Source organism: Trachymyrmex septentrionalis, unplaced genomic scaffold (genome assembly GCF_001594115.1).
Source record: "Trachymyrmex septentrionalis isolate Tsep2-gDNA-1 unplaced genomic scaffold, Tsep1.0 scaffold8, whole genome shotgun sequence".
Lineage (NCBI taxonomy): Eukaryota > Metazoa > Arthropoda > Insecta > Hymenoptera > Formicidae > Trachymyrmex > Trachymyrmex septentrionalis.
The window spans coordinates 3,821,652-3,833,694 of NW_017305987.1; the positions used below are offsets into that span (position 1 = coordinate 3,821,652).

Consider the following 12,043-nt stretch of genomic DNA (forward strand, 5'->3'; position numbering starts at 1 on the left):
GGTGTTGAAATAAGAACCGACTATGAATACATGCTTTAAAACATAAAGACGCGCGACTTATTTACGAAATAATAATTTTTAATCTGTTTTTTTTTTATAGTTAAACTACTCTCTAAAACTTTTAGAGCGAAGTGTCACTCTGAAGAATAAAATCAAAGATTGAAAATGGAACTACTCTTATTCAAAACTGGTTCAATTTTTACATTTTAGAGCGAGATTCCACTCCAAAGAATTTAGAGAGAAGCATACACTGTTTATGCTTAAAGTGAAATAGATAAAATGATTTTATTGAAATATTAAAAAATTTAAATATAAATCTGAAAATAATTTTGTCGAAACATCAAAATAATTACGTAAGAATTTCAAGCATGAGCAATGCTGCAAAAAGTTTTAGCAAAGTTTGAGCATCCTAATTATTTTGATAGTCCAATAAAATTATTTTCGGATTTAATTAAATTTGTAAATATTTCAACAAAACTGTTTCTTCCATGTATATGTTTGGCCAAAGAGAGGGAAAATTCTAGCCCAGTCAAGTGCAGCAAAACAGATCTTTTTTTTATTTCATTTCGATCTACTTTTCATTGGATGAATTTTCGAAGCAAATCAGATTATAATCGTGATATAATTATTAGTTAGCTAGGATTATCGAGATAAATCATGAGTTGCACATGGCACTCGGACCGTTAAAAAATTAATTTTAAAGGCGTGGACGCGAAAGAGAGAGCGAGAATGCGTCTGATCGAGTAGTCAACATAACGCATGGAAATCACATTCGTTGCGGTACTGCGAGACAATGATAAAGAGATGCATTACGCAATGCATCTCGCGACTCGTATAAAATACTGAGCGAGGTATGGGAACAGAAAATGGTGAAAAAAGAAGCGATAGAATAGAAAGCGCGAAGCTTTCCATTGGTCCCCGTTAGTTGCACTACGACTATCGAAACATCGAAATGAAAATCGAGAGCAATATGAAGAGAAAAGGGAAAAATTATCAACCGATTATTTATTATAATCCTTTTTTATCAATATAGATTAATTTCGGTTAAATTTATTTTTTAGGTTCTTCTAAGAATTCGAAATCTCTTAGAATTAGGAAAAGATAAAAAGTGAATTAAATCGCAAGAAAAGGACAGTTTTTTTGAAGTATCTAAAAATTTAACCAAATATAAATCTAAAAATAATTTTGTTAGTTCATCATAATAATTATGTAAGACACTGATTATTCGTGTTGCTCTAAATGATATCTGGACCCGTTACTCGGGTAAATTAATTTGTTTATTATGTATAAATCTACAAACGTGTGTGTAAAACAAAAGGCGAAAACAAAGGACAATGTCAGTCATCGCTAGTTCAGCATTCACGCTCTAACGGATCTAAATAATGTACGTCCATAATGATCCATTAACGGCAATGCGAGCAAAACGATGTCGTTTACACGAGATGTTTATTTTCAATGTGGATCAACTTCAATTTCGTACAAAAAGAACAGTTTAGCCTTTTTTGGTACCTAAAAATTTAATCAGATACAGATGTGAAATTAATTTTGTTAAACTATAAAAATAATTATGTAGAAACAAGATGAGCAATGTTTCAACAAATTTTCACAATCTAATAATCATCTTGAGTTTTGTCCTTCGCTTCGCCTTTTGTTTTCTAAACACACACGCGTTTGTAAATACGTAAAATACAAATTTCATTCGCAGATTCGATTACGCGACATGCCATTTAATATTGCCTATTATTATTAGAACAATTACATGAATCTAAATGTTTTTTTTTCTTTTTACTAATTAATTTACCTTAGTAACGGGTCCAGATATCATTTAGATACTGGGTACACGAATAACCAGTTTCCGAGTGATTTCCGAGGTATTACTGATTCGATAACTCGGTATTGACAATACCGGTCATAATTCCAAAGCCGATTCTAGCAGATTATATCAAGAGGCTTATTGATTGTTGTTGCACACAATGTGATATAAATAACGTATCGCATAAAACAACGTAGCAGCGTAGTTCCGTTTTAAGAATAAATAATAATATAATTCAATCATCTCTGAATGTTTATTTAATCCAACGTCGCAAAAGCAACATCGCATGGAGCAACGTTTTTCAACTAATAAGTCATTCTCATCCGTAAATATAATACTAATCATAAAAAATAAGTAATAAGAAAAGTAATAAATGAAAAAAATAAATTAAATCTTGTAAAGAAACAAAAATCTGGACATCACTTCTTTTAGATTGATTCGTCTTCAGGAAAGTGTCATTCTTTTTTGTCTATCATACTTGATTTTATTAATAATATTTGTTATGCACCAAATATAGTTTCTTCTTATTTATTTATTTCTACCTTATTTATTTCAATGTCTTATTTCTACGGTTAATTTACTATTTTGTCTTATTTTTCTTATTACTTATTTTTTTTTACGCGGTATTAACATCATATTTACTGAGGATGACTTACAAGAGACTTGTCATTGTTCGATTTGATTTTCCTTGAAATATGTTGTCAAACGCAAAATACAACATAAAAGACACGTATTTTTTTATATCGGCCCATTCTCAGATTTACGGAGTGAAACAGCCTCTCAAAATTAATGGATATGGCATATTTTTTAATATTAAATTTTGAAACATCTAAATACAAAGTCAAAAAGTATGTAAAAAGAAGTCCTTTGGAAGAGTGTCCTTCTTGCAATATTATTTGATTTGTCAGCAATATTCTGTTAAGTTGAAAGTTTTTTCCCCTTTTCTAAAAAATTTAATTTTTACTACAATATAATTTAGAAAATTATTCTTTCGTTCTTAATTCACATTTCATTCACTCTTTTATTTATTTCTAAATTTGCCTCTTCTTTTTACCTTCTTTAAAATTTACATTGTAATACATTTGGAGACCATTTGCGACACACGGGTTGATATAAAAACATATTTCATCGATACTCTGCATTAATTAAGATCCTCTATCTTAATCGTTTCGTGACGACGAACACGCAACTAGCGGAACAATCAAACTTACTCCTGCACGGACGAGAGATTATAATAATCTCGTTGGTGTTGCTGTTGCTGTTGCTGTCCACCGCTTCGCTGCTGCTGTTGATGCTGATGATGCTGATGATAGAGTTGCGAGGCGGACGTGGCCAGTTGCGTGCAGGTGTCGTGCACGGTGCGATGATGCTCCTGGTGGTGAATACGCGGCTGTAGCTCCTGCAGCGAGATGTATTCCTGCGTCTCCTGGGCCGGCACCGCAGCCGCCGAATGCGCCAAGAGCTGGGTGTAGCCCTGTGCCATTTCCTGCGCCACCATCTTCTCCTGTCCTTGTCCGGTCGTAGTACCGCGGAATCGTAGAAGATCGTCCAGTTCGGACTCCGCCGACGGCTGTTGCTGCAGTTGATGATGATGACGTTGTTGCTGGTGCTGCTGCTGCTGCTGCTGCTGATGGGAATGTTGCTGATGCTGATGTTGATGATAGTGCAGCATGCGATCATTCACGCAGGCGCCGTCGCCTGCGACGACCACCGCGTCATCATTCTCGACGACGCCATCGCTGCTGGTGTCCGGCAGTAGATCACCCCCGTCTGGAGAACGACAGAGCGATTCGCCACTGGAGCGATTCCCACCAAAGGACGCGCGCGAAAACGTTCGTGACGTGCGAAAGCTTCCCTTATTATCCTCACAAAACTAATTCCGGAACCGGTCTCGAATTGAGAGATAAGCTTCGCGATCGAGAAATAAATTTTTAGCAAGAGAATTTATTGATAAATGACTTTTGGACGATGTTCTTCTTGCAAACCTTCGGCGCGTTCCAAACAGAACAACAAATCAAGATAATGTCAAACGACGTCATCAAAGTCAAATGACGTCAAATGTCAATGACGTCGTCGGAATAACGACGTCATTAGAATAAACCGTAACTAATCGAAAAGTAATTTTAAATAATTATTTTGGAGTCATTTTGACGCTGTTTTGAAGTCATTTTGACGCTATCATGATGACTTAATTGTGTTCTGCAAAATTACGTCTGCGTGTATAAGTATGTTGACTCGACGTGTGATAATTTGCGATGGCTTTGCGTAATGTAAAATACGGTACTATTGACGAGCAATTATCCGGAAGCTAAGGCATAATTATCTACTTGTGTGAACCCACGCAAAGTGTAACTTTTCACACCGGTAGTTTCCCTCATTTTAAACGGCCGATTAATTTCCACGGCTACGACTCGCACGCGAAAAGAACAATTTTGCTAAAATACTTAAAAATTTAGCTGCATTTACGGATCTCAAAATAATTTTGAATCATCTAAATAATTATGCAAGATAAGCAACAAGATGCTAGAAAAAAAATTTGATATTCTAGCAACCAGCTTGAGCGTCCTGCATAATTATTTTGACTCGAGAAAATTATTTTCAGATTTGTATCTAGCTGCATTTTTAGATATTTAAAAAATCGTTCTTTCGTGTGCAGTTCCCTCGTCGAAGACGAAGGGCACCGCAATAGTTGCAACCGCAAAAAGCGTTGGGAACTAAAAATACGGAGATCGTTCAGACTGAGATTTTCTTTCCCTCACTAATGACACGCGATGACGATCAATTTTATAATTTAATTTCGTGAACTTGCAAAAAGCAACGCGCCTTGTCGTAATGTCGCATAAGGAAGTAGACGGAACAAATATGTCGCATGTGCGTAACGCAATCTTCGGCCTTGAGTGATGACAGCACGTCAATGTCACGACGCGATTGTAAGTGCGATTGAACACGTATCATCGGGCGTCGCGCGACTTCGGAATGCACGTTAATTACCGCCGACGTAGAGTATTATATTAATAATTACGCAATAACGGGAAAAAACAGAAAGAGAAAGGCATGTACCCTTTTCGCGAAAAGAGCAATTCGCAATCTTTAAAAATCGCGGATTTTTAAAGACGTTATGCCAAAAGTCTAAGCCTAAATTAAATCAACATAACAAAATGAGAATGTTTGATGTCTCTAGAACTACTATGTAAGATGTGTCAAAATTCGCGCCCGCGAATACAAGACGTGATATTTTATGTTAAAAGAAATAACTTATTCCTTTTGCAAAATTGCGTCTGACAAGTAGTTTTTTGCAGAAAAGTTGAAGTTGTATGAGTAAACGCAAAAATTATTTATCGAATGTAATTTTATTACAGGAAAAAGTTGTTCGTTTAAGCACAAAAAACAACTTTTTCCTTTAGCAAAATTGCGTCCGATAAGTAATTTTTGCAGGAGAGCAGGTTGAAGTCAACAAATAAGCGCAAAAATTATTTATCGGGCGCAATTTCGTTAAAGGAAAAAGTTGTTTGTTTTAGCATAAAATATCACGTCTTATACTTCGTGGGCGTGAATTTTGAAACATCCTGTATAAGGAAAAAACGATTTTGTTGAAATATTTAATCCCACTAGTCTTCAAATTTATTATACGTTTCGGTCAACATGATTAAAAAAGCTTTTAAAAATAAAAACTTTTTAGAGAAAAAGATCTGACGTTAATAGACGAAGTCATCAAATAGAAAAAAAAGTTCTTAAATAAAATATTAGTAAGAAAATTACATTTTTTATTAAGCCCAAACAGAGAGAGGGATAAAAAATTTAGCTCTGAAAAATACAAATCTGAAAATAATTTTGTATCAAAATAATTACGTATAAGATGTTCTAGAAGTTGCTAGAATATTAAAATATTTTCCATTGCTCACCATGCTTGAGCGTTTTGTGTAATTATTTCAATGGTTCAACAAAATTATTTTTAAATCTGTAGCTAACTAAATTAGATTTATTCTGTCAAAACTGTTCTTCTCGTCCAACATTGTTCGTCACGTTTAAATTTCCTATATAATTCTTTTGATGGTCCAACAAAATTACTTTCAGATCTGTATCTGGATAAATTTTTAAATATTTCAGAAAAATCGTTCTTTCCGTGTATATTTTCTTCGTTCAAGAAATTTTGCACGTGTCAGTCTATACATCGCCCATCCAGCATTGCAGAAGGGTCACAAAGAATATTTACGCAAGATCGGCTCTAGATCGGCAAGAATATACGGGCGGACGACGAAATCGGCAATCAATCAAACACAAACCCATAACGAATCACTCGCCTTCAACGCGCATTAATTGCTATCTCGTGCCGCTGCCTGCCAGGCAATTCTGCATTTTTATGACATTTCGCTTCACGGTGTAAACGCACGTTCGCGATACAGACAACGATGACGGCACTTGCAAACAGAAGGAATGTTCTCCGGAGAAGGCCTTGTCTATAGACGTTTGAGTTTCAGAAACCAATTCCGGAGGGTCGAATACATAAGCTATCCGTGGTAGAAAAAGATACTTTTCTATGGGATAATATTTCAAACATCCATATCTCTGTATCTCCGTGATATTACTAAATGCGAATCCTTTCACGTAACTTTCCCATGTTGCTTTTATAAATACCGGCAAAATTATGGTAATAAAATCATAATAACCGCGCGTATTTATTTTTAATCATAAATAAACATGCATGTGACTTCTTCATCAAGTCTCGATAGCGTATTGCAATGTATTATCTTTCGCAATTTAATAATAATTTTCGCAGGTAAGTGAACTCTTATGAATATCTTTTCTATAATTAAAATAATTTTCTCGACTTATGAAAATGTCAGTACAAGTTGGAATTTTTTATTCTGTCACAAACGAGATACCTACGGTAGTTGATGGAATTTCGTCTAATCTAAAGATTAAAGGTTACCAAGAGATTTATCAATGAAATTTATGAATGAATTTCCTGTTAACCTTTAATCCTCAGTTAGGTAACCATATATTGCGAAATATATTATGAAAATTGATCCAAATGATAGTGTTACATAAAACTATACGGAAAAGATGATTTTGCTGAAGTGTCTAAAAATTTAACTAGATACAGATTGGAAAATAATTTTGTTAGACAATTCTGTTAGATAATTCTGTAAGACGGTCAAGTTTGTTGAATATCAAAACTTTTTGTATTATTATCCCCGAGTTTCTTATATAATTATTTTGATAGTTCCACAAAATTATTTTCAGATCTGTATCTGTCCAAGTAGAATCACAAATCACGACAAGTTAAAATGTGACGTTAAATCATTATTGATCCAAAAGTGACTTTTAATAATCATTTTCGAGCCATTTTGATGTCTTGTGATCCTGGTTGGGTAGCTAAATTTTTAGATACTTCCGCAAAATTGTTCTTTCCTTGTACGATAAAGATCTATACGTTTTATCACCGTGTAAACAACGAATGCTCTCGGTGCGTTCGATGACGTGTAAAAAAAATTATTCAGAACGCAATCGCGTGACGCTGACGATTGAGATAATAGTGACAATGACATTACCTAGGAGCTGCAACAACGTCGCGCGCGCGCGACCTTCGATAACTATGCTTCGAGCCTTTATCAATGGAAATAGCAATAATGTCACTAGCATAATGATCGATATAATAATGGACATGACGATGGCACCTGTTGCGATTTTCGATGTTGGAAAATATAATACCTTACCATTAGTAAAACAGTGTCGATAAATTAAAGTTATCTGAATGGATAAGGAATTCATTGTACGAATTAAGTAAAGATCAGAAACAGAAGAAACAGAGCTTCAGAGAAAAATATTCTTTGTGATCCAAATAAAGGAATCGACACGATGAGACTAGTATGAATATGAATTTCACGTCAATGTGACAATGGAAAAGAAAACAGTACCTGAACTGAGGAGAATATCCCAGTGATCGTTATTGAAATAATTAATGGAAAACGTATCTGATGGATGAACAGCACAATATGTCACTAACACACAAGTTCTTCAATTAAAAAAAAAACCAATAATAAGAAAACACTTTTCCAAGTCAAAAAAAAATCAAGAAGAAAACACTTTAACCGACTCTGTTTAAAAATCACTATTAAATCCACAGTTTGTAATTTATAATTTTTGTAGATAAATTATAGCTTATTAAATTACCTACTGACTTTTGTAGATAAATTATAGCCTATTAAATTACCTACTGATAGTGATTTAAAAATACGAAAAGTAATACATATACTGTCTAAAAAGGCGTTGACGAAGAAGTTATGTTCGATTAATGTTTATTTATGTCAATAAAGATTAACTTTAATATCGGTTTAACTTACTTTTTATCTTTCTATAATTCTAAAAATTAAAAAACAATTAATTAAACAATATTAAGTTAATCCACATTGAAATAGAAATAGACATAAATCTCACGTCTAATGTAATATTATGAAACAAAATGTATAAAGTAATTATAAAAATTGCACGACGATATTCCGACGATATTAGATTGATTTCTACTTTTGCAAAAATCAAGGAGACGAATAATCCTAAAATATACTGAGAAAAAATAGTTATCAAACGTTGAGTGAAATAGTTCCAGTCAAAAGTTCGGTTAACATACCGTTTACTAAATATTTAGAAAGTAAAAAAACTATGGTTTGTATTGATCGAATATTTGATTGGAATTATTTCATTCAACATTTGGCAGTTATTATCAACCTTTTAGTGTATATGCTAAATCACACGCAGATCAAAATAATTTTTCCGACGTCTCGATGAAAAGGATCGCGGCGCTATTTCGCACATCACGAGCATTCGCGGGTCATCGCGAGAATCCCCTTACCGAGAAGCGCGTACATCCACGTCGTCGCCGACGACGAGGAGGCGGCGACATCCTCGCGAAGAGGCCAGAAGGCCTGTAGGCCCCTTCCCTCTTGGCGGGCGATGCCCTCGTGCTTCGAGGGTCGGGCCTCCTCGACGGCGACGACGAGGTCGTGCCGGCCGTTCAGTACCACCGTCTACACGAGTCGCGTGTCGCGAGCTCCCGCGAGACGGTGGCCGGCACGTGATGCCAAGCGGACTGCTAATTGATGAAAGAGAGAGAAAAAAAAATAGAAACTGTCCTAGCTTCCCCCGCTAATCGGCATCGAGAGATCACGAGGATCACGATGATCTCTCAGGACGCGCGAAGTCGATCGGTATCGAAGCTGTGATCACAGAAGAAGAGGGTCTCTCCTCTCTCGAATTCGCGCGGTAGACAACGCACTCGTCGGTCGACAGACGCGTCGTCCGTTTGACACTGAGAACGCGGGTGGGTGATGATGACGGTGGTGGTGCTGGCGACGGTGACGGTGGTGGCGGTGGTAGTGGCGGTGGTGGTAGTGGAGGAGGCACCTCCGCGGACGACGGTGGTGACGGTGGCAGAGAGGACGTATACTCGTCGTCGGTATAGCGATGCTGTTGAGTGCACTGGGGTGCCGTGGTGGATACCACGTGGTCCGTCACAGGTGGGAGTGACTAAAACCGCCCTGCGCCGCGGAATCGCCTCCGCGACGTCAAGTCGTGTACCCGAGCCACCCCCACATCGCGGACGGGGAGGATGCGTCGCGAGAATTCTTTCAGTCACAATTCCTTTCTTGATTGCTGGATGAATCGCGAAGTAACAAAATATCTAATTAAATGTTTAGACACTGCTTGTGTGAGAGAAAAGTGTTTAATGTTTGTGACTATAATTGTACAGTAAAGTAATTGTATGATTAGGAACTCCATTTTTATATAATTATCACTATATTATTATTTAGTAATTTGTTAGTGATAATTATATTTGTACACTAAGAGAAAAATATATTCAATTTTAATAATTGCTATTTTATTTTATTTCAACAAAAAAATATACAATTCAGGCATCGAAAAATGATTATATAATTTTTATATGTATATAGAAACTATATAAATATAATTATTACTAATATAGCAGTAATAACTATGAAAACGGAGCTCTTAACTATAATTATTTTATCATGTAAAAAATACAAGTATAAAACACTTTTCTTTCAGTGTAATAAAGTAAATTCATACGATGGAAATGTGTAGACGAGAGCGAGGGTTGATCTCTATTCGCGAAATTAAAGTTTCATATTTGACTCTCAGAGTGAACTTCACGCTCGGCTTTTGTTTTCTGAAGCTGACGTACAATAAATCGTCGCTAACGAACTTAAGATTTATATGATTTATTTATACAATACGCAAACACAAGATTCTCGGATTCGACATAAAGACGTGACGTCAAGAAGAAAAAGATCGATTGAGCCTTGCAAGGGAATTTATTAAAAGCATGTAACGTACATATATTTGCCACTGTCAAGATAAACCATAAATTAGGTTGTTATAACTTATGAAAAATTAAATTATCGGGCTTATGAAAGTAATTAAATAATAAAAAAGTAATAATCAATGATAGAAGAAACATGTCATTACAGCCACACGCTGCAAATTTGCGCGTGCAAGTCTGAAAACTATATCTTGTAATCCTGCTATCTGTTTATGCCTGTGTTAAGAAATCATGGATTTGATGGCTTAATCAACCGCTGCGCGACGTGACTTTCAGCACATAATTTAAAAATACATATGCTTTCCATAAAAAAAAATTTTTTTTTTTTAATTTTGAGATTACCTTGCAATTCTATGAATTTGTAGTGTCTCAGCAAGAAAAATCTCTTTTAAATAAAATAAACGCAAATATAATATAAATTTTATGTATAATAAAGGACATCTAAAAAATATATGAGTTTATTTAATTTTGCTCGATGAATCATTTGCTTTGTGCCATCGTAGAATTAATTAACGTACGTTTCGTATAATACGTAACAATATATACGCGCATTTAAAGCCAACTAATTAACGCTATCCTCATGCCTTACATAACTTTGTTAATATATAACGTAATCACATGGCGCCAGCATTTTAATATCACATTCTGGAAGAGGCACAAAGCGAACGGCTGGTGATTTTCTTCTCGCTCTTTAAATTATTCTTTGTAACACATTTTCATGTTAATTCCTTACTTTATATAGACACTTGAACTGTTAGCCTTCGGTTAACCGGTTTACCTTTGCGCGCAATTCGTTTAGTATCGCAATAATAATAGCTGTCACTGTACAGTGCAGGTGGCTGTAAGAAATTTTTAATATCGCTTTCATTTTGTAAGCTATTAATTGTCTACGCTACGCGGTCGTCGATGATTACAGTTCTATCAATCGCAGTTATCATTCTTTAATCGATGTTTTCTTTCTAAAAAAAAAAAAGGATTTATATCATACACAATCAAGGATATTTAATATCAGGAAATATAATAGGAAAGAATAATTTTGCTGAAATGTCTAAAAGTTTTGTCTAAAAGAAATGTTTAAATGTTTAGCTAGACAGATACGTGAAAATAATTTTGTTGGATCATCAAAATAATTGTATAGAACGTTTAAGCGTTGATGACAATGTTGTAAAAAGTTTTGACATTCCAACAACCAACTTGATCATCCTACGTGATTATTTTGATAGTAAAAAACAAAATTATTTTCAAATCCGTATCTAAATTTGTAAATATAACTTTAGCAAAATCGTTTCTTTCTGTATATAATTAGTTCTTGTCCTTAATTTTTCACACTGGATCTAAATATAAAAATCATATTAAAGAACCTTACAACAGTTGCAGAGCTGCTTTTCCTGTAGAATGCGACTAAATTGTAGAATTACGCGATTATTTATTCGTAACTCTTCAGACCGTGATAACTATCGAACGATCGCGGAAAGATTGCCGAATTGATTTGATAGGCTGCGTTTTTAGAGTAGAGAAATCGCGTCAGTTTCAGATTGGCGATCGATAAAAAACGCAGACGTGGACGTTTGTGGATCCCAATGTGTTCTACTTAATCACGTTTTTCGCCCCTTAAATCCGTGTTGCCGAGATTCCGCGACCGAGCCGATTGCACTGTATTAATTAGCGCTAATTACACGAGCTAAGCCTATCTCGACCGCGCGCATCTGTACATCCGAGGTCGTTTGTAACGGAGCGTTAATTATTATCGTCAATACGCTTTTGTGTGATACAGGCCCGGTTTACGATCGGCATTGACGTTTGAAGTGACCACAGCTCGCTCTCGGTCTTCCCCTATCACTTCCCTCTGTCAAATCTCCCTCGTCCACTCATTAGCGTGATTTTTCAGTACC

The 12,043-nt window shown here is 35.3% G+C and overlaps 1 protein-coding gene across 3 annotated transcripts in view; it reads right to left on the reverse strand.

Moving 5' to 3' along the window:
* The window catches only part of LOC108754545 (aryl hydrocarbon receptor nuclear translocator-like protein 1), a 29,017-nt gene extending 20,293 nt beyond the window's left edge, over nucleotides 1-8,724 (reverse strand). For all 3 annotated transcript variants that reach the window (XM_018496946.1, XM_018496945.1, XM_018496948.1), the window contains exons 1-2: nucleotides 8,664-8,724; nucleotides 3,025-3,583 (exon numbers count right to left, since the gene is read on the reverse strand). In XM_018496946.1, the coding sequence (XP_018352448.1) occupies nucleotides 3,025-3,583; nucleotides 8,664-8,679 (575 nt within the window). In that variant the 5' untranslated portion in view covers nucleotides 8,680-8,724. The remainder of the gene's footprint in view (nucleotides 1-3,024; nucleotides 3,584-8,663) is intronic.
* Nucleotides 8,725-12,043: the final 3,319 nt, after the last annotated feature.